Consider the following 22,696-nt stretch of genomic DNA (forward strand, 5'->3'; position numbering starts at 1 on the left):
TTTGCCACACCAAGGCAAATACTGGGCTGCACATGGACGTCTACAAAGGTGTTCAGGCAAAGTCCTGTGGACTTACTTCAAGAGGTGTTCAGTACTTCTACAAACAAATCCGAACAATCAAATTTTGAAAGAGAAGTTACTATTCTGAATTGCTACCAACATTACTCAGACATGTGGAAAATTGTTCTGGGCTATTTGACTATAATGTGGATTAATAATTGTTTCACAAGTTAGTAATTGTGGCAGTGGGACTGTGTATGTGGGATTCAGTTACAATAAACTTCAGTGTAATTTATATATTTATTAATGAAGGAACATGTCACACCCTGCCACAGTGTGACTCATTAGTGTTCTTTCCTAATAGTTTTCTGGACAACAATGGGGCTCAGTGGCACAGAGCAGTAAAATATATTAGAGTTTGGACACACACAATACTTGTTAGTTGGATAAATTTATCATTGGTTTGGGTTTATCATACACAAGTTGATGGACACTAAAAAAAAGTGGAACGTTGCCAGGTTTATGCTTTAATAAGGAGTCAAATGCGTAATATGAGGCAGGCAGTAATTAAACAAAATTACTAAAAGAGTCAAATTCATAACAAACTTCACCTCTTTGCATTTTAACAACACAGACAACATCCTGAAAACTAGTCGTTTGCAGGCAAATCCTATGAATAGTCAATAAGTTCAATGTATTTCCATAATGAGTTTTACTTTCATGCCAGAATTTTTTTTTTTTTTTAATCAGAGTAGGCGTTATGATTTTCAGATGCTGGAAATCTCATTTTGGAGTGAAACTTTAGAGACGCAGCGATGGCTGCGGGGCCGCAGAGCATGCCAAACTTTTCACGAGGGCACAGACTGATTCATACATTTCTGTCCACAATGCAAATCCACAAGGAGAGAAGATAATGAAGCCCCAGATGATAGGAACTGGCCAAACTGTGAAGAGCTGATACACTGACTGGTAAGTATAAGAAAAAAATTGATCTCAGGGAATGTCTGAATGAGGCCTACGGTGCGTTCACTGACCTGACTGTCCAACACTTTCATCCATCCGCAAGTCTTAAAAACAGTGAAAGGTACCCACAAGCTGTCCATGTTACTGTCCATGTGCTTGTTGCTTAAGGCATAAAAGGTCATTTCACCAAACGTATGAAATTTTTTTTTGTTAAGTTTCAATTTTAGAATTTAAGACTTTGAAATAGTAAGAAGCAGAAGGTAAAAAAGTAATATTTGGTGTTACAGATAAATCCGTGTGTTTTTTTAATGAGCATCAAGTTGATGGGGTTTTCTTAGTCTCTCTGACCTCTTGAATTTTCTGATTTCACTGACTGACTTAAATCTAGCCAGAAAGGAAAACCTGAACAACTGCTGTGGTGTTCGACTGGTGAAAACAAGTCAGAAATGAATAATATCACATCGTATTGCGAATAACTTGTCTAAAGTGAGAATAAACAAGTTTTTGGCTAGCTAACTTATCATATGAAGTAAATATTGTTTGCACAGTGTAATGACTATAGAATATTGACACCATCTGCATTGAGATCAGTCCCTTATAAGCTTTTCTTTCACTAAGCAGTTCTGTCTATGTCACCGAGTACGAAAATTTAGGCTCAATTGCTCTAAGAATAACCAGAGTAAAACTATACCTACGGCAAATAAAAAGAGCCACCTAATCAGAGGATGGTCTCATTGGCTAGATCCAAGACTTTGGTTTTAAAGATACATATGGTGTGGACATGACGACACCCATCCACCGGGTCCTCAGGTGGCGGATAGAGGAACGGCCCTCAGATATGAGGGTTAGCTGCAAAAACAGCCCCGGTCCAAATCGCGGGCTGCCTTTTGGCAAGGCATAACACCCGCCTGCCACCCATGCAGGTTTACACAAAGCTCCATTTGGGAAGCAGGAATGGTGATAGCATTGGTGGGTGAACATTGATAGACAGCTGTTTCAGTCACTGAAGCCTGTTTGCTAAGCGGATGAACTGTTAAAGGTCACAGGTTAGGAAACTCTGTCCCTTTCAGTAGAGAACTGCTCCTGTGACAATCTTGGCAAGTTGTCACGGTATCTGTGCTAAATACATGATATGCATGATAAAATGAAAGACTTTCTGAACACAGCATTCTGTTAATGTTTGACTTTATAGTCCCATTTAGAGAAAAATAGCTAATAAAGCTGGGTGGGGCTACTTTGTAATTTACAGGCTGTCATGTATTACCATTCCCAAGTGTACTCCAGTTTCAAAAGATGGTGACAACCAAATTCCAAACCAAATTGTAGTCCATGAATGTATGGGTTATGTCATGGTCGCTACGTCCATTTTTTTTTTTTAAATACAGCCTATTGTGACTGCATGGTTGCAAATATTATATACACACATAAGAGTGTTAAGACTTGATCCTCACAAAACAAGAAACAATGTGTTTGAAAGGTCGAAAGGTTTACAAGTTTCATAGACCTTTAAACGCGAATTTTAAATAATCTTTCTCATACTAAAATTTGCAGTTTGATCTTACTATTTCCACACACACTCCACAGCAACTACAAGAATGGGCAGAGGATGTGGGTGTTTGAGGGTACAGTGCATTATCACTGAAGGTGGCAAAAAGAGACTGGATAATTTTGTGGTAGGCGACTGAATTAAGCCCCCCTAAAAATTCTTTAAGCCCCTCAAAATTACACTGCATTTAGGTTTTTCTGTGCTGCTAATGGAGGAGGTGGGAGAGCTGGTTTCAGAGCTGAATGCAGACAGCTGTCATGGAAACAGATGCCACTTTGTTCATCTCACCATCTTTGATTGTGACTCTTTCTGTACCCCCCTCTATGCCGTGCTGAGCTATATTTCTCCTTGATGCCAAATAAGAAGGGAAGCACCAGTCACTGGATAGAGAAACAAAGTATTGTGTTATCGAGTGTTGATGGGAAAAGCAGGAGCTCGGTTCATGAGCCATGAACGTAACAATAACTGCACATATGACCCAGGCAATTTGAACATTAACTCAGAGAATCAGTCTTGACCTCTGCATGTCAACTACAACCTCTGTAGCTGAGAGATTACATCAGCAAATGCAGATATAAACTAAGCAATGCGGTTATGTCTTCAGCAACTCGCATATGAGCCTCGAGACTTTCCATGAACTCAGCAACTCCAACATGACATTAGTGAGTCGGACGTGCCCTCAGCACCTCCAGACATGACTTTAGCGACTTTGACATGAACTCTGTGACATGGTTATGTACACAGACCCAACAACTTGGACATGACCTCGGTAAGTTCAACATAAGCCTGGTGACTTAGCTGAGGCCAAAGCAACTTTGACACAAACTCATCAATGTGGACATGACGTCAGGCAGGACCACGGCAGCCAAGACTTGACCTCGGTGACCAGACATGACCGTAACTCAGATGCCTCCAACTTTGTGGGACTTAAGTGACTTGGCCACAACATCAGCGTAGTACGGGCCTATTTTCTATCAAACAGCTGAATGTCTGCATGAAGTTTTCTTTCTTCCCCATCAGCACTGTGAGCACTTTAGCGAACATCCCCCGCTCAGTGTCAGACGGTTTGTGGTGTCAGAGAGTTCTTCAACCCCGGCAGAACATTCTGGTTTATTTTAGATACTGCTGGTCTAAAAATTGACAAAACCTCTAAGTGAAGTGTGCGCAGGATGTTTCTAATGTCTGGTTTGTTAAGTTTCTTTGCAGTTTGCTTGGTCTTCCTCCCCTCCAGCAGGGCAGCGGCGGACCGATGCCAGAGCTCAGTCTGCTGAGGAGGCATGTGTGCGTTGAGGAGGAGTGCTAACGAGTCTCAGCCAGCGAGGAGGTGAAGCTGTTGCGGGATGACCTTTGACCTTCAGAGGCGCTCTCTCTCAGACTGGACTGCCTCTGGCGGGGTCGTGGCGCCCCACGCTTGCCGCGAGGCAGTGGTCGGGGTCAGCGCAAGGAACCCCGAGCCTCGGTCCTGCCGTTTCCAGCATCAACACCGACCAATCGACCGGCTGCAGAAGGACGGAGGAGGAGGGGGAGTAGGAAAGGAGTGAGGGAAGAGGGGTGAGTCTAATTTCTCTCTTTCTCTCTCGGTTGCCATCAGCGGAAACAAAGCGTTTCTCACAAATGTATTGTGTGCAAAAGTTTTAGGCACTTTAGACATTTCAATTCTGATTTATCATGCAATAAGATCGGGGAGGCGTTTGATAGGTCTCAAACTCATTCTGCAGCAGGATGAGCCCAAACAGACAGCCAGAGTCACAGAGACCTATCCTCAGCTACAAGGAGACCAAGGAGTCCTGCAACAGATGGTCTGAAGCCTACAGAGTCAAGACCTCAACATCATGGTCAGTCAGTCTGACAAACATGAAGAAACAAAAGACACAGAGACAGACTAAATCATCAGAAGAACTGAATAAAGTTCTTAAAGCAAGCTCTCCAAGATGCTCCAAACTACCCACCTGTCAAGAACCTTAAAACTGACCACGCCAAACACTGATATGACTGTTAAATTTTGAAACCATTCTCACTTTTCTTTAAGTGCTTAAAATATTTGCATAGTGCTGTACATCTGCTGCAGTGAGGGAGGCAAGAGCGAAACAAGGGAGGCGAGGAGGACAGTAGATAAATAGGGTGAGCAGAGAAGGAAAAAACTGGCATACAATGAGAAAGGAGAAGACACAAAAGGAGGAAAAAAAGGTGGTGATAGACATTTTTGGGGAACTTTGGGAACTCCACCAGATTATAAAATAAAGATCTATTGGTTTTGAAAATGTCAGTGGGACAGAAAAAAGTGCAATATTTGATCAATGGTTAAAATAGCTGTGAATAGTGTTGCTTGTAAATCTGCAGCTCACAGTTTTAGTTTTACAGTGTGTCTGTACAGTTGTTTGAGTTTCACTGCTTGTTTCCAGCAGCAGCAGGGAGCTGCAGACATCAAGCTGGCCCAAATATACCAACTTTATGAAACGCAAAGTAGCAACTTGCTGGTGATCATCCCAGCAGTTGAAGACATACTGTGTATTTTTCTCAGGAGATGAAAATCAAAACCAGAGCTAAAAGGAAAGTGTACATCATGGACGGACACATAAACTTCATCAGGACGGTAGTGTTGTGCTGTAATATTATGGCAACAGGCAAAATAGATGCTGCTCTATAGGAATTCTGACACTAATCTCTTCATCCTTGCCTCAGGGTTCAGCATTTGTTTAAATGTTCTGCTTAATTGTCTGATAATGCAGTCTGTATGATATCCTCATGAACATCAGTGTATACGCCTGTCTAGCTAGCAAAGTGAAGAAGATATAACAAAGTTCTCCTTTGCGAAAGGTGATGCTTTAATGTTGGCTTGAACATGTGATACATAACTCTTTGCATGCAGTTAGTTAATGTGATGGGGGTTTATTTACTTTACATCGACTGTATCTGTCACGAAACATTCTTATGTCATGTCCTGGACATCTCAATATTGCATTATATCTTGAGCCTGTTCACTCTTGCCAGTGATGATTTGCTCACTAGTCAAGACGTCTGCTTTGAACTGGCTCTTCTCCTAAAATATATAAACATTTTATTTGTATTTTCCATTTTAGTATATATACGTTTCTGCTTCAGACTTAATTATATATATATATATATATATATATATATATATATATATATATATATATCTTCATTTTCATCATATAAACAAGAATGAATGAAAGGAGTGTATCCATTATAACAGCCTCAGACAAATGAACAGTTTTATGTGATAGTGAACAATGGCTTAGAATCTGCTGGTCAAATTAGAAGCAGGGATCTCAACTTAAATTTTCAGATAAGATTTTCAGGATTTGGGTCCAGATGTGCCTTGTTTTTTATTAGAATTCTACTGTACAAACAAACTTAAAGATAGTATGGAAACAATATATTCCAAACAATGACATGCTCTAAACAGCGTTTATCAAAATTGTGAGGAGGCATTTAAGGAGATCCTTAAATGAACCCCAAGTCCTCAAAAGTCTTTGTCTGGGCTTGAAAACCGATCTGAAGCGCCCCCTGCTGGACAGCTGACTGCATTACAACGAGTCTGAATGATCAAATTTTAAGTATTGTGTTTCTCCAATTTACCCTCTTCCTATTTTTAATCCATCCTTCCTCACCTCACCTGCATTTCTAATCTGTATCTTCATCTTCTCTTATTGATGCTCTTGTTCACTCTTCTCTTTCCCTCTTGTCTTCATTTTGCTCGCCCTCTATTTAAAAAAAATGATAAATAAAAATGATCTTCAGAGGAAACCTCACATTGACAGACTGTTGGTCTCACGCTGCATCACAAGCCACAATAGGTGGTCACAGCAGCAACTGTAAACTTTATTCAAAGCAGAAACACAAACTAAAATAAACATTCAACAGAAAAGCTGACCAACACATCGAGTCTCCCCCTCAAAGTTTCAGTTCAGTCACAAATGTTGCTGAGAGGAAAAACAAACCTCCAAATCAAAGTTGTCAACTGGTTGATAAACCGAAGACCAGCATAAACAAACAGTCCAGCAGCCAATCTCTTCAGTGCTAATCAACTTCCTGTTGCTCCTGTCGAGGCTTTGCTGCTCCTTCTCTCGACAGTCTGTCGGCCTCCTCGTTGCCTCTGTAGCCGGCGTGACCTGGAATATGGATCTGGAGGGCAAGGAGGGGAAGCGTGCGAATGAAAAAAAAATTCTTATGACCTGTAAAGTCATCCTCTTGAGCCTGAGCAGCTGGTGTTTTAAATTTGTAAATAGCAGCCATGCAGGCATCCAAGTCATAAATACAACTTGGAAATTTGTATTATTTTCTGAAAGCTACAATAGATTTGACTTGGCACAATAAAGAAGTGCCTGAAAATCCAACAAAAATTATTGGCTCCAGCCAGCTGAAGGCTACAGTTGAACCCAATGTAATGATGCAGTGCTATGTCAATATCTGCATTTAATTCTGAATTGTTGTTTCGTTGTAAACACAGAAATCCTTTCTGTATCTGCTATTTGTTTTATATGACAAGAGCAGAACATGTCTGTTCCCCTCAGGAAGACACCACTCCAATTATTGTTTACTTTCCCATAATTTTTGAGTGCCATCGAAGCTTGTTTCACATTCCGTGTAAGGAAAATTGGAGACACTGCAAAGCAAAATCACCAACAAGTCTGAGTGGAGCAATACCTGCAACATTTTAAAATCATTTCATAGAAAAAAGAATTTCCAGCGTATACGTAGTTCAGTCTGTTTGGTACAGGTTCAATTTAGACTTAAAATATTAAATGATTTAAACTAGTTAAACCACAGAAAGTTATTCAGCCAGGATTCTGATAATTAATTAATCATTTAAAGGGACCTGGGAACCAGACAAAACTGAGAGCTTGTGACACAATGACTGAAAAGGAGTGAATACTTGAGTGTTACATATTTGCTCTGATTGGTTGTCGGTCTCTCCAATCCCCTACAGAGACATTTTGGTCTGTGGCCATCCTTTACATCACCTGACTGATTTGCATTTGCACAATTAGTCTGGCCATGCTACGCTACCACTTTGGTTACATCTTATTTTAAATCAAACGGTAAATATTTAATTATTTTTTTCTAAGTCTCACGATAATGAATTCAATTTTGCAAGGTTTTAAGCTCTTTGTTAACAATACAGGAAGATTGAATATGCCAACGTGTTTTACAGTAAACTGTAAAGGATCAATATTTTACAGACATTTCTAAATTTCTTAAAATTTTACAGTCCAAACACTTAATTGATTCAGGAAAGAGCTCACACACTATGTTGCCTCCACCTGATTCTATGCAGCAATAAACAAAATCTAAGTGATCCTCTGACAAAATCAGCGGGAAATACTCTCACTGTAAGGATTTTAGTATTTTATCTAGTTCCTCGCCTCCAAGTATTAAAACTTCACTCCAGCATCACACCGATTTTTCTTTCCCCATGAGAGTATTTTTTCCTGACCAGGTTTTCAGGCTGTCATCCCATGTTTACTACGCATAATAGTTCACTTGGGAGAAAATAAGGCTCTGATGCCCCCTTGTGGCCTTTTCTGACTAACAGATTGAGTCTCCATATCACCATAGAGGGCAACAGATTGTAGCACAGAATTATCAATATGTGTAATAGCTACTTTTGCTTTTTCTCTTCAGTAAAATAATACATTACATTAAGTAGCATGAATTTAAAGCTGCAGTCTCACAACTTTTTAGTTATATTACCTGCCAGAAAATGGAACTAAGTCATAACATGAGCTTGAGTAAACAAAATATACATAAATATTCACCCAGTGCAGCTTAAATTGACTTTGCCTCAAACATTTATGCTATTATGAAAACGTTGCAATGCAGGTAGTAAATTCTGCAGCTGATCTTTAGGAGCAATTAACATGGTGAATCATTCATTTTAAGAAATTATAAGCAAGTGATGTGGAAATGTTTCAGTGAACTCATATTTACCCAGACCACCTCCAGCTGTGCATTCAATCTGTCCAGCTTGTCAAAGTCTTCTTTGTTGATGATCTGACCTCCAGATTTCAACCTCCATCCATTCAGCTTCCAGTTTTTCACCCAGCTGGTCACACCTGCAGCAAACACCACATATATCAGAAGCAGCAATTCATCATTTTAGCTTGACCCCGGCACGTGGTTGATGATGAACGCAGAAAAATTTAGAAAAAGTTGTGATGAAAATGAAGAACTGTTTTATGTAACTCACCATTGATCGTAAATTTGCTGTCAGTGTAAAGAACCAACTTCTTAATGTTCTTCTCTATGGCCTGTTCCAGTGCTTTGCATGCTGCCTGATCCATTGAAAACAGCGATAACGGGTAAATGACAAGTCAACACTTTATATTTGCAAAAAAATTAATGCATACTTTCATGTACAGAAATTAACTTAGTGTTTTCAATTCGATTTTTGAGAGACACACTCATGCTGATATGTGCTTACTTGTATCTCTGCGCGCTGGTTAGTCTGTCTTCCTTCTAGCCGCTCTGCAACATTTCTGCAGGACAAAACAGCAACAAATGTGACAATGACTGCATTTATTGATTCATTTTTCATCATGTTGGAATTCATTTTGAAATTAGTATAAAAAGGTGCCCTTCAGCAATACGAGCGTGTGTTTTCTCACAGTGGGTGGCCGGGGCCCCAGTACACGCCAATGCCGGCACACGCTTTGCTCTTTCCGTTGGCTGAGCAGCAGCCATCGGTGTAAACAACCACAGCATCACCTGGTCAGAGGGAGGACAGGTCTCAGTAGCACCAACGGCCACTACAGTGCAGAAACTGGAGTTTTAGTACTGTCTTTATTTTCTTCATTTTAACTTCTACATACAACAGCATGTGAAATATTTTACAGATTATCTAGCCATGGACGATCAAAAATATCTATGCTTTAATAGACAGTTGACTACAAACTGAGTAAACCCCCCACAATAAACCTTATTAGGACAGTAACCTCCTTTCTACAGAAGTTTGACTGTCTTACCCATGTATGTGAATCCCTCTGTGCTTTCTGATGATGAGCTCTCTGACTGTTTGACTCGTTTGGGATGCTGTTCTGGCTCCTCCTCTGAGAGACATCTCTTCTTGCCAAGAGGGATGTACTCCAGTGGCTCAGGGCCTCGTTTAGGAAGCAGAGAGATGTCCGACTCCACGCTCTGAATTACTAAAGGACAAAAATACTTAATGATGCAGCTTAAAGAAATCGCCAGTAATGCCACTGTACAGTTTCTGTTTGTCTTTACACATGTATGACAAGTGAGTATGTATTTCTGCATTCAGTGTCTTCCCTAATTAAGCTGTGACTAGATTAATTTGCAGCTCTAATCGATGTTAACAGCCATTTTAATTATCAAATGATCAGGTCAGTGCATTTATAATCTCTGGATATTAGTATTTCAGCAGTGCAAAGAGCAAAATCTTCATGTCAGTCTGGACTAGCTTACCTTTATTGACCTGTGGAGCTGAAGAAGGCTCGACTCCTCTGACAAAGGCCCAGGCATCTCGCTCTGATGCAAACTTCTTGAAGGATGGACCTGAAAATTTGTCCACCTGTCTCTTACATTCATCCCTAAATCCCAAAAAAGAATGGGAATATAATGAGTTCAATGCATCTTAGCAGGAAACGCATGTTGTTCAGAATCCTCACACTTTTCCCAAAGCTTAAACTGTATATTCTCTACTTGATGTCAAAGGTTGGGTGGTATCTTTATCACATGCATACTGAGCTGAACAGCACTTTGTTCTAAATCATTCTCACTTTTTGTAATTTATTTTTTTGGTTTGCTTTTTGCATTTTCAAATAAAATTGAGTTGGGGGCACCAAACCTCACATAAAGTCTGTGCATTTGTCACAGTTTCTAGCAACATTGCAAAGAATATCTGAATACCTTTAACAGATAAGAAAGGAAGCGGCAAAAGACCCTCCTATTCCATGTTTTACCCTGGTAACAAGTTGATATGGTGCTTTTTAAAATATCCTAGAAGACATATCTTGAGTGGAATAAGCAGTCAATGCCATGACAGAGCATTTCCACCTTTAAATTGCAGTGTACCAATGACACTGAAAAATCCAAATTACTTTCAGAGCCAGACCTGATTGAGAGTCAACAGCAACTTGCTAACAAAGCAGCTTCATGACCTCCTCTGCTGTAAATCAAGTTTTTCTTTAACTTCTTAACATGTCCAAATGGTGTATTTTTTAATCAATACAATGGCTAAGCGTTTCCACCTTGTAACTGCAGCATACAGGTGAAAGCCTCAAGACAAGGATTCAGACTTCTAGAGTTGCACGTGGAACAAATCTGAAGGAACAATCCTGTCAACTTGCAGAGAGGGGCTTTATGCTTCTCTTCAATTTCACAGGTGCAGAAAAGACTTTCGCAAAACACACAACGAGGACACACTTGTGCATTCTCGCTCATAGCTCCGCGAGCAAGCCCTCTCTTATTTGTCTCTTTCCTCCAAATGTATGTTAGGAATACAGAGAATTAGGATGGCATGCTAAGATCGATTTCCAGGTCAGAAGCAGGAGGATGGAGGACGGAGGGGACAAGGCAGCTCAAAATAGGAAAATGTGCCTATGATGTGCTCGAGCTGTGAATAGGAAGGTGTGTGTGGAGGCAGACACCAAAATTTTATAGATCTGCACATTCTAGAGTAGGCAAGTGTGGAGTTACATGTAAGACATTATAAGGCATGAGGGAATTGTTTATAAGGGACAAAAAACTTTTAAATGTGTGTCTTTGATACACAGAAATTAATTTCTATAGGTTAAATCAATGTCAGAGACTGGGAGAAAATTAAAGACTATTATAATAAGCAGTTGCTTATGTGTTTCTGTCATGTCGAACTGAATAGCATTATAATGACAAAAAAATATATAAAGCATTTCATTGTAGGGCTGTTTGACACACCTGAAGGAAACAAACCACAAGTTATGTGAACGAAGCTTGACATGTACTCTCCCTCCTAATAGTGTCACTACAGGAAATGCACTTTCTTAATAACAATTGTGATGAGATGAAAGTGTTAATAGCCTCACCACGTAGAGTAGACTCCCGGTTTCAATCCTTTCCTAACTGCGTAGAAAAATTTCCCCTTTGGCATGTCGTCGGCAGCGCTGCAAAGGCTCCTGCGTACTACTCTGAAAAGACCAGTCAGTCTAAACATCACTGTCTGAATAAAAACTGCCGAGAAACGGAGGTGGCTAACATTGTAACATTAACTCAGACACAGTGACATGTCCTCAAATCTGACTGGTGTTTTGTTATGACAGCCAAAGCTAAATTCAGCATCACAATATATGTACACAGGTGCAGGAGGATGCTCAAATTAGCTAAATACTAGCTACTTTTGTTAGCGTACTGTGAACCACCAAAGACAAAACGTCGAAAAAACTTCCTAATAAACATGACAATAGTAAAACGTCTCTTGAAGGCTTCTTATAATATCATTGAGCTATCTCTGAAAAGTGCTAATATAAAGAAAGTAAAAAAGAAACCAAAAAGTAACGCTAACTGTCGTCAAACGGAAGTTACCTTCAGTCATGCCTGAGTTTCCACAAATCTCGCGATATTTCTTCACACTCAAAGATTAACTCCACAATTCTCGCGATAATAAAATGAGCCGCTCCCATTGGACTAAGGCAATTCTCGCGATGTTCCGGCCTCTTCCTTGGCCGTCGTTGACAGAGGTTAGTCGTGCGATTTTTCACTGGGCTACCTTTTCCATTCCAAAATGTGCTTTTATGTCGTTTAATTGTAAGATTTATGCCCAACAAAGCACATCAAGAGTGTGATGCCTTAGATTTTGTGGTTTGTAGCTACGGATGGCACTTTTACATCCCAAATTAGAGCGTAGTAGAGTAGCTCCGGTGAATGGGTTCTGGCAATGGGGAGTAGTTAGCAGGCCGTGCATGTGTTCAGTTAGCCGCTACGGTAGCGACAAGAGAAGGCACACACTGAATATACGAAGTTCTGTTTATTAGCGGGTCAGTTTTTGTGAAGTTAAAGCATGTAGTGCTTAGAAACCGCTGTCAGTTATACAGGCAAACCAGAGCAGCAATAATGTCACCCTGCTAGGTTGCATTAGCCACTTATCATTCCCTCTAACTAAACCTAGCCTGCGCGGTTTGTATGGAGTAGCCGAGAGTCCAGCCATTTGTTTTGTGGATGAAGTTACGTGATATCTTTTTTCAGCACAAGTATTTGTCAAGCAAATTCTTGCCTCTTTCTGTTAGAACTGTTTTGGTGGGCTAGCGGGTAGCATTTGGCTACTTGGTTTGCCTTAAGCTAAGCGCCGGTGATGCTAGTTCTCAAGGATTCATATCGGTGAGGCATAAAGACCTCTGGCTAGCTGTGTTTGTAACCCACATGTCTTTCTCCCCATGCAGAGACAAAGGCCATGTTCAGTACCAGCGCCAAAATAGTTAAGCCTAATGGCGAAAAGCCAGACGAGTTCGAGTCTGGGATCTCCCAGGTAAGACCACCAAGTTTCTCAGCGTCAAGTTCTTGTTGTGTTGTTTTTTATCAGGCTGCATGAGTGTGACTGCACCTGCTACTTGTCATGTTTAAATACAAGATTGTTGGATCACTGTAAATGTTAGCATAAAATTCATTCTAGGGCTGAGTGATACAGGAAAAACTGACATTGTGATGTTTTGGGGTTAATTTGCTGAACTTTACATTGAACTTGATTCAGTGTAACTGCTCTTCATGTCAGTGCTGAACTGTAGCTAAAGTTTAGTCATCACTCAGAAGTACACATAACTACATAATTTGACTGGATTCTTCCTTTATTAATTTTTCATGAAAAGTAGCTGAGTTTAGGTTTATTTGCAAGTCACATTTTCAATGGATTTGGTATTGGGAGTGTGTATTTGTGATTGTTGCAGCCTATTTAAATGTAGACTGTAGATGATCCGCACTAATGTGACATGTCATTCTGCAGGCTCTGCTCGAGCTGGAGATGAACTCTGATCTGAAGGCTCAGCTGAGAGAGCTGAACATCACTGCAGCAAAGGTGGGAGTTCAGACAGATCTATATGCAAAAGCTTGTCACTTATCCCTGTTTTTACCTTGTCATTTGTTGAAATTGTTAAAGAGCTAACTGTATAAATTAGTCTAATTTTTTTTATCTCTGTTTGTGTTTTAAGTAATCTGTGTTCAAAAAAAGCTGTTGCATATCTGAAAATGTTGAATATTACATCCAATCCGACGTGGACATCCAGCGAGTTGCTCTCCTGGCTCTGTCCTGGTGGCGTATGGGAGCGTAGCTCTGAGCTGAGACGTACAGTCCCGTTCCACATCGTCGGAAAAAAAGCTCTGTCCCCGGCTTCTGGCTGGTGAGGACGAGCGTCCTGCATATTCCTACATCTTCCCAGAGTCCTTTGGGGCCGTTACTGGGGAGCTAAACCATGCAGTGCACATTTATTGATCCATACTTGTTTTATGTTGCAGTACTTACATTGTGGTAACATTTCTTGCAGTAATCTAAAGCTAATTGTTGTTGTTTACTAGCTACACTTTTAGAACAGTTAAATGATGATGTAAATTTAATGAATATTGTCTGATTTCTTGAGGAGCTGACAGATAATGCTGGGATTTAATTCATGTTTGTAAGCTGTAGAGGCAGTATGCAGAGGCTGTCCTTCCACACATTTACTCTGTTTGCTTTGTTTCAGGAAATCGAAGTTGGTGGCAGCAGGAAAGCCATCATCATATTCGTCCCTGTTCCTCAGCTGAAGTCCTTCCAGAAGATTCAGGTGCGTCTGGTGAGGGAGCTGGAGAAGAAGTTCAGCGGAAAGCACGTGGTCTTCATCGCACAGGTGAGAATGTGTGCTGTGGGTTATGTCTTGAAAAAAAGAGTGTCATGCGCTTGTCTAACAGTCTCCGTGTGTTTTAAGGATAAGCTAAGCGCTGATGACCTCCTCTGAATTGCCCTATAGGAATTTAGATGAGAATGTGGGTTCTAAGGGCTGATATTCCTTTTTGTAATGGTAATAGGAGATGTCTGCAACCAGTTGTAACATTTAGGCCTGTTCTTTCTATCTGTTCTAAGTTGGGGTCAGTTATGTAGGGATCGTTCACAGAGTACTTCTCTTTGGGAACTTGTTAATTTGTTTGCTAGTCTAAAAAGCTAATTTGCAGATTAGTCAGATGTCAAGCAGGTAAACGACAGGCTGGAAGTAATTTCTGCGATATCTTAAGGTCACAAAGCTTTTTTGTAAGACCCCACTAGATTATTACAAATATTTTTACAAAATAATTTTGTGGCTTTTTGGAAAGTTGACATTGTGGTGGTTTTCACAGCGGTGGTACAGAGCAACCACACTTGAGGTTATTTGACCAAGAAAAACCCTTATGCAAGTAAAGTTGGCTTGTTCTTTAAAATATGCAATATGTTAGATGTCATTGCAGATTTTGAAGAACACCCAAATATGCAAACCTGTTTCGAGGAGTAACAGGGAAGCTAGTAGTTTAAAGTGACATTGATGAACTCAGTATCTGTCTGACGTGGACATCCAGCGAGTTGCTCTCCTGGCTCTGTCCTGGTGGCGTATGGGAGCGTAGCTCTGAGCTGAGACGTACAGTCCCGTTCCACATCGTCAGAAAAAAAGCTCTGTCCCCGGCTTCTGGCTGGTGAGGACGAGCGTCCTGCATATTCCTACATCTTCCCAGAGTCCTTTTGGGGCCGTTACTGGGGAGCTAAACCATGCAGTGCACATTATTTGACATCAGAATTCAGTTGATAGTGCTGATACTGAAATTATGCCGTGTTATAGTTGGGCAATGCTAGTACCCTGTGTCCTTAGAATGTAGCCATGTGAAAGGTGACAAACTGAGAAACATTTACAACTTTTATGAACTGTTTTGTGAAGCAAAATGAACAAAATTTTGACACTAAAGCTGTCTGATCGTATCTGTCTGGGACGTCAAATGTTTACCAGACTTCATATGTCTCTTCATGTTTATCTGAGTCGTAATTGTCTTTTGTCTGTGAATCCTGATGAGAGAGTAATCAAATGATGATGTTGACTTTCAGAGGAGAATTCTGCCCAAACCCACCAGGAAAAGCCGTACAAAGAATAAGCAGAAGCGTCCCAGGAGGTGAGTGGAGATCGTTTGCCTTCGTTTTAATTTTACAGATGGAGTTATACAGGAAAGTGTCTCATGAAAGAGATGAAGGTTTTGTTCATTAATCTGTTGGTCAAAAATAATGTCTTATCACTTTTTAATCTTTACTGCTTTATAATAATTAGTGGATTAGACCACACTCTCTACCCTCAGGTAGTTCCAGCAAAGTGAAATGAGGAATGGAGATGGTTTGATAGGATTTATGTGGATTATTAGGCCGATCTGGGCAATGTAACCAATTAGAAAGTAGAGAAACTATGGGATTAAAAGTTTATATTGCAAAGTCATTTTTAGGTCAAATAGTCACTGTTTCAAGCTTCTCACATCTTGGTAATTACTGTCTTTGGACATTTTGCGGTATTAAAATAAGTGTCATGGTCTTGTCCTGGTGCTCTGACTGCACGCGTTGTCGAAGTAAAATCTATTAGGATGGGTTTGTGACTCTGAGCTGTAAAATGAGATGGAGTTTAAATGAATTCTGAGTTTTATTCCTGTAGAACTGTGTTGTATATCTTTCAGGCATCATAATCTAAACAGCTGCTTAATTCAGGAAAATCACCAGTAGGTAAATTGATAAGTTAGTTGCAATACTTAAGAATTTACAGAATTTTTGTGTGGTGAAGATCCTCAATTTGTTGCTTGTGTTTTACTGCATGAACTAATGGGAGGCATCACGATCAGGTTAGTTTATCTATGAATTGGCTCAGTAGAATATTCATAGCAGAGCAATTACTTACACAATAAAAAAAACAAAGCATGTTTTTGTCATGGTTCCTAGATAAGATAAGAAAGTGGTGAAAAAGGGCCCTTAAAAGCTTCTAAAGCCACAAAGAGAAGCCTCATTCAGAGTTCTGGTTTTATGCGACTAAGAGCCCGAAATCTGAAGATCTTCTGTTGATAACATGGCAAAGAAAAGCAAGAAATAATCACAATAGAGAAACAGCAGTCACATTATCACCCAGTTGATGTTTAATATTTAGTCAGTCTTAAGAGATTTTTCCTGCATCATTCAGGGCTACCTGTTACAATATTCCCAATGTTTTCTAAAGGAAAAAAAAACCATTGAAAATTAAACCTGACTGCATGTACAAATTAAACATTTTATTATCTGGGGAAAGGAGTTTTATCATTTTTAAGTTGTATGCTTTTCTGTAGTAGAGGTGAAAATGATTGTTCAATAGACAGAATTAATCTAGTAGTTTAAAGTGACATTGATGGACTCAGTATCTGTCTGACGTGGACATCCAGCGAGTTGCTCTCCTGGCTCTGTCCTGGTGGCGTATGGGAGCGTAGCTCTGAGCTGAGACGTACAGTCCCGTTCCACATCGTCAGAGATAAAGCTCTGTCCCCGGCTTCTGGCTGGTGAGGACGAGCGTCCTGCATATTCCTACATCTTCCCAGAGTCCTTTGGGGCCGTTACTGGGGAGCTAAACCATGCAGTGCACAAAGTGTTTACAGATTTGTAAAACGATTGTATGCTTTTTTGCATTGTAATTGTCATAATTAAAGTAATGAAACTAAGAGCCCTTTCCTCATAATATTGCTTCCCTGATGAAGAGCAGGTTTAGGTTGGAAGCTAAAAACGTTTATGGGAGCCTTACGAGTCAATGGGAAGTAATAATTCAACTCAAAAGATTATAGTTAAAAGAACTCTTGGCTTGTGACAGTCATTTCATGCAGATGAGTCATTTTCATTGATTAGGGCTGCTGCTGAAGTTTACTCAGTTCATTCAATCACATGTTGATTGTTTTGTCAGTGAAATGTCTAAATATTGACACATGCCCACTATATTTTCCTAGTTTGTAAAGGGACAACTTCAGATTGCTTTTGCCCAACCAATAATCTGAAAGAAAGACATTTCATTAAAAATTTCAGCTTCATCAAACAGAAAAGCAGCAAATTCTCACTACTTAAGATCCTATAACCAGCAACCGTTTGATATTTTTGGAAATAATTAAGTTGTTTGCTACTATTGGAGCTACTATGTTTTTGGACTGAATCAATCATTTGGTTGTTTCAAGGCGTCCTTGAAGCACAGAGCCCAGGTGTTTAGTTCTTTAAGCTGCATGAGTGTTGAGTGTCAATGTCTTTGATTCTTTCCTCAGCCGTACTCTGACTGCGGTCCATGACGCCATCTTGGAGGACCTGGTGTTCCCCAGCGAGATCGTGGGTAAGAGGATTAGAGTCAAACTGGACAGCAGCAGGCTCATCAAGGTCCACCTGGACAAAGCGCAGCAGAACAACGTCGAACACAAAGTAAGTTCTCCGCAGGATGCAGAAGATAAGACAAGATGTTCTGACAAGGAGATTAATTCTCTCAATTCATATTTGAATTGTATTTAAATGGGTTATTTAAACATCTGAAAAAGTTTTGTCAGAATATTCTTAAATTCAGTATGATGACAAAATGTTCCATTTTGTTCAACCAACATCAGGAATACCATAATGTAAGGCCTAGAAAATCAGCATGGTTTTAAAGTGAAACATCGACTGGTTCACATTTTTCATTGAAAACCGACTTGATTGATTAGTAGAATAATGAAATGTTGCAGCTCTTCGCATAGACAGTGATATTCAGTCAGAAAATCGTCTTTTAACCATTATTGTCATGTTTTATGGATCTGATCAGCTGTCTGTCATCAGATATCAGTCACTTAACCTTGTGACAATTTGGGAAGCAGAACAGTCAGATGAGATCTTAAACCATGGTCTCCCTCTGAACACAAAACGCAAGGTTTTACAAATCTGCTAGTTTTTCTCTGACGTGGACATCCAGCGAGTTGCTCTCCTGGCTCTGTCCTGGTGGCGTATGGGAGCGTAGCCCTGAGCTGAGACGTACAGTCCCGTTCCACATCGTCAGAGATAAAGCTCTGTCCCCGGCTTCTGGCTGGTGAGGACGAGCGTCCTGCATATTCCTACATCTTCCCAGAGTCCTTTGGGGCCGTTACTGGGGAGCTAAACCATGCAGTGCACAAAGTGTCGGGTGACGGATGAGAGATTCTTGTGGTTCTGAACAGAATGTGGAAAAAATGTCAAATTCATATGAAATACATGACATCTGTGCGCCAAAAGAAAAATGTCTGATGGTTGTTCAGCTGCAGCCCTAGTCTAAATTATGTTTGTTTGCTCTTGTGTTTCAGGTGGAGACTTTCTCTGGTGTCTACAAGAAACTCACAGGCAAAGACGTCGTGTTTGAATTCCCAGAATTCCAGCTGTAAATGCAGATGACAAAATAAATTTGTTTACTGTCAGTGTTGGTACCTGTCTTTTATTTATAGTGAAGACTGAACAGCTGTTGGGTTCTGACTCTTCTCCTGGCTGTGTCTTCAATCTGCTCCACCTTAAGATCAAACCAGAGCCTATTGTGCAAGTAGTATATGGATGTAAAACTAAAAATAGAAAATCAGCCGACATGCTCATTGAGAAGAATGCAGTGTACAGTTGAAATATTAGCCAAACAACATAATTATGAGCCACTTAATGTTTTACAGCAACACAGTTGTATCTGTAACTTTTACTCCTACATTAATTTTGTGTTACTTTACAAAAGAAGTTTAATTAAAAATTAAAGTCTTCTTAAAAAATTAAAGAAAATACTTAAATGGAGAAACAGTGCCGTTAATGTGGCTGAAAGTGGCACTGCAGGATGTTTTCTCTTGATTCTGGGCTCCAAAGGTTCCATCCACCTGGGGACTCATCAAAAGCATAGTCTATGATCGTAACATACCCGAGGAAATGATTACCCACAATTCCAAAGGGCAACCTCAGACTAAACTAATCCAATAGTTCAGACGAAAACTAAAAAAAAAAGTCAAAACACTGTGGCAGTCAAATTTTCCTGGGAGATTGTGTCAGACATGAGTGAGACCAGCCTCCTGTCAGAGGACTAAATGCAACTCGACATCCGCGTATTTTTCTGTAGCAGATTCAGCTTCATTCTATTCACCATCACGTTCAGCAGCTCATAATCAGATGATCCTTTATGTTCATGTTTGAGTTGACTGGTGGTAGTATAGTTCCTGTTCAAGCTCACAGTCAGAGCCGTACGGTTTCCTTACGTACTGGTGAATAAGACAAAAACCAACCTGTGAGGTCAACAGTTTTCTATTACTCATCTATAATGGAGCTAACTCAAAGTACAAATCAGTCACTACTTTTTAAAAAGCACACCATTTAATCACGCTTGCAGCTCTCCACGTGATTAGCAGTGATACAAAATCAGCTTCTCATTTTTATTCTTCACTGTTATGGATCACATCAGACATGTAAACTTCTGACACTTCTGGAAATTTCATGACATCTTAAGGCACAATCTGCCTTCAGACACAACACATGAGGATTTCAAACATCCAGCCAGTGACTGCCGACTCTGGCCTGACGGTGGATCACATTCCGACACTTTGGCTCTGTCCTGCTGATGCTGACGAGTGTCCTGCATCTTCTGCAGTTTTTTTCACTTGTGTTGCCCTGAGTCTTTCCTCTTACAGTATATTCCTGTACAGCAGGTTGATTTAGCCGTTGGCTCAGTCTCACTCTTTTAGAACAGACTCTGGATTTTGTTGCGTATCTTCAAGCTGCTCCACCGTCAGACCAAACTGGAGACTTTTCATTCAGTAGTTTACTGATGTGGCATGAGCTTAAACTTTTGGGCTGATTTATGTTTAATCCATTTTATATACTTCAAATCATTACTGATCTCCAATGTTTGACCACTTGTGTTGACTACAAATGACCCAAACAACACAACTATGAGCCCCTTAAGGTTTTACTGCAGAAAATTTTCAACACAGCAACAACTGCTATATGACCTGATAAGACACAACCAGCTGCAGATTCCATCTTGTGGAAAGTGCAGATTTGAGCCTCCATCCATACTGAAACAGCATTTTCCTCCAGAGGGAGTTAAAATGTGGACAAAGAACATGGACATTCTGCGACAGAAATGTCAGTCTTTGTCTCTACACTCTTGAAATGAGCACAGATTTGGTCACAAGATGTGTGCACGTTTCAGTTAAAAAAAGGTTTTCAGTGACTTCATGATTTAACACACAGTCTTGGTCAGGTTGCATTTCACTGGCTACACAATTAGACCTATCAGTGATGGTGATTTTTCAGTTAATGCTACGTATATTAATTTACCCAACCTTTAAAGACAGAAGTCTGTTGACTATAGACAGTAGGACATCACCCGCTGAAACACCACAAAACACACACAAGCTTTTGCACAATAATATTTTTTTTATCTGAACACCCACATCTGCAATAATGCCTTTAGGGGGAAGTTTCTGAGAAACAGATGAGATCAGAAAAGATCATGGCGACCATGTGAAACAGGAAGGATGCTGAAGTCGATGTGGTGTGTGTGTCTGTGCGAGTGTGATTTTGACTTTGTGGTTGGTTTTTGAACTCACATGTACATTTTCACAGGCAGCTCTGACAAACTCTAGTTCCTCCTCCTCTGCTGAAGACACGCATTAGACTGCGAAGGCGCCTAGACTGCAGGTATGACGATTCTTTGACAAACGCATAAAATTCATTTCTCCTTCATTGCATTTGGTGTGTAGGCACAAATCGCAGAGATAGATGTTTTAAAATGCAAACAAATGGGGCCACAGTTATCTGGACAGTCCTGTTTATCTCTGCACAGCACTTTGGTTTTGACGAGAAGGATCACACACTGTAGCTACAATACATCAAGTTTCTTTTAGTGTAGAAAGTTCTCCTGCTACCTTAAACATGTGAGTTAACTGAACTTTGATTTATTGATTTGTTCAAAGTAAAAGTATAAAACGACTTGGCAAAGCAAGTTGAATAAACTCAAGATATTAAGTTGAATCTACAGGTCACATGAATAGCGATCACAGACAGACTTTACTAACGTTTGCAGAGTTTCTTTTTTATTTAACAGAACTGTGAAGCTGCTCACTGTTACGGCGAGAAAACTTTAAAGTCTACAGTAGCAGGAATTAAATTGAGAACTGATTTATTTTTATGAATTGTTTTGATTATTGTGAAAAGAAACAACCGTAACTTAATTTAGCCTAAATTAAAGCTCCTACACAGCAGGTTTCCACCACATCAGTTACCTCAAACAACAAAACACAAGAGTGAGAAGAGTTGAGTGAACTCTGAGCTGTTTGTTCATTCAACTCATCCTTTTAAATCAAAAGGAACCAAACTGCAAGATTCATGTTTTCAAGTTCTCAAATGGTCTGAAACTAAAAATAACAACACACATTTTAAGGTCAGCTAAATAGAAATGAACAAAAATAAGATATTTGCATTAAGTAAAGTGGGAAAAAAAATGATTTGACTAAATTTCTTTACTACTTTATCACTAAATGGGGTTTGTTTTCTATCCTGTGTGTTACCGAGGTGAATGTTAGAGTCCAGTAAAGAAAAACAGATGTGAATTGAAATTTGAGATGGGTAAAATAATAAAATGATAAGTGAATGAAGGAAGTTTCTGGGCTTTCAGGGTGCATTTGAACCTAATGACCCTGTGACCTGCAGAAAGACATTAAATCCATATTTAAAAATCACACATAATACTACAACTAAATGTGAGTGAATTTGTAATCCTAACCATAAAACAGTCGAACGGCTGCAGTCATTAAACAGGAACCAAGGGCACTATTTTAAAGAAGCTGAAAGTATTTAAGGAAATGGCTTTAATGACAGCTGACACAACCATCATTGCACTGCTCATCTGCTAAAAATGCATTTCAGACTAGTCAAACAAAAGACAACATGATAGATATGAATCCACATATTTCCTATTGTGCACTCAGTGGAGAACTTGTTGTGGAACACTAAGTTTGAGAAGAAAATTACTTAAAACGAGTGAAATTATCTATCCATGCAGCAGGTAAATTTTACTTGACAAGAAATCTTGACATAAGATTTTTAAATCTAGAAATAAGTTGTCCCAGGTAAGTATCCAAAGATTAAAATGACCTGAAAATGCTGATTTTCAGGTCAAAATACTTGAAATTCAAACTTGATATTGCCCAATAATAAGTGAAAAATACTAAATGTAAGCAAATAAT

General features: G+C 39.8%; 2 protein-coding genes and 4 non-coding genes across 7 annotated transcripts; 5 read left to right on the forward strand and 1 right to left on the reverse strand.

The window, feature by feature from the left end:
- Positions 1-6,295: 6,295 nt before the first annotated feature.
- Positions 6,296-12,091, reverse strand: rnaseh1 (ribonuclease H1). Of its 2 annotated transcripts, XM_022196365.2 has the most exons (9): positions 12,050-12,091; positions 11,554-11,655; positions 9,956-10,080; positions 9,496-9,675; positions 9,139-9,238; positions 8,955-9,009; positions 8,721-8,805; positions 8,462-8,586; positions 6,296-6,655 (listed from the first exon to the last, which is right to left on the reverse strand). In XM_022196365.2, the coding sequence occupies exons 2-9, from the start codon at positions 11,616-11,618 to the stop codon at positions 6,551-6,553; spliced, it is 840 nt and encodes a 279-aa protein (XP_022052057.1). In that variant the 5' UTR covers positions 11,619-11,655; positions 12,050-12,091; the 3' UTR covers positions 6,296-6,550. The 2 variants fall into 2 exon arrangements, with proteins under 2 accessions (XP_022052057.1, XP_022052048.1); XM_022196356.2 differs by lacking the exon at positions 12,050-12,091 and having other exon boundaries at positions 11,554-12,037.
- Positions 12,092-12,150: 59 nt separating this feature from the next.
- On the forward strand, positions 12,151-18,898 carry rps7 (ribosomal protein S7). The gene is made up of 7 exons (XM_022196378.2): positions 12,151-12,204; positions 12,904-12,989; positions 13,461-13,532; positions 14,194-14,337; positions 15,555-15,619; positions 17,753-17,903; positions 18,788-18,898. The coding sequence occupies exons 2-7, from the start codon at positions 12,915-12,917 to the stop codon at positions 18,863-18,865; spliced, it is 585 nt and encodes a 194-aa protein (XP_022052070.1). The 5' UTR covers positions 12,151-12,204; positions 12,904-12,914; the 3' UTR covers positions 18,866-18,898.
- On the forward strand, positions 13,724-13,941 carry LOC127530422 (small nucleolar RNA SNORA73 family). The gene has a single exon (XR_007937012.1). It is a non-coding gene; the product is annotated as a small nucleolar RNA SNORA73 family (small nucleolar RNA).
- Positions 15,021-15,239, forward strand: LOC127530425 (small nucleolar RNA SNORA73 family). The gene has a single exon (XR_007937015.1). It is a non-coding gene; the product is annotated as a small nucleolar RNA SNORA73 family (small nucleolar RNA).
- Positions 16,878-17,095, forward strand: LOC127530423 (small nucleolar RNA SNORA73 family). Its single transcript, XR_007937013.1, has one exon. It is a non-coding gene; the product is annotated as a small nucleolar RNA SNORA73 family (small nucleolar RNA).
- Positions 18,407-18,624, forward strand: LOC127530424 (small nucleolar RNA SNORA73 family). The gene has a single exon (XR_007937014.1). It is a non-coding gene; the product is annotated as a small nucleolar RNA SNORA73 family (small nucleolar RNA).
- Positions 18,899-22,696: the final 3,798 nt, after the last annotated feature.

Source organism: Acanthochromis polyacanthus, chromosome 16 (assembly GCF_021347895.1).
Source record: "Acanthochromis polyacanthus isolate Apoly-LR-REF ecotype Palm Island chromosome 16, KAUST_Apoly_ChrSc, whole genome shotgun sequence".
Taxonomy (NCBI): domain Eukaryota; kingdom Metazoa; phylum Chordata; class Actinopteri; family Pomacentridae; genus Acanthochromis; species Acanthochromis polyacanthus.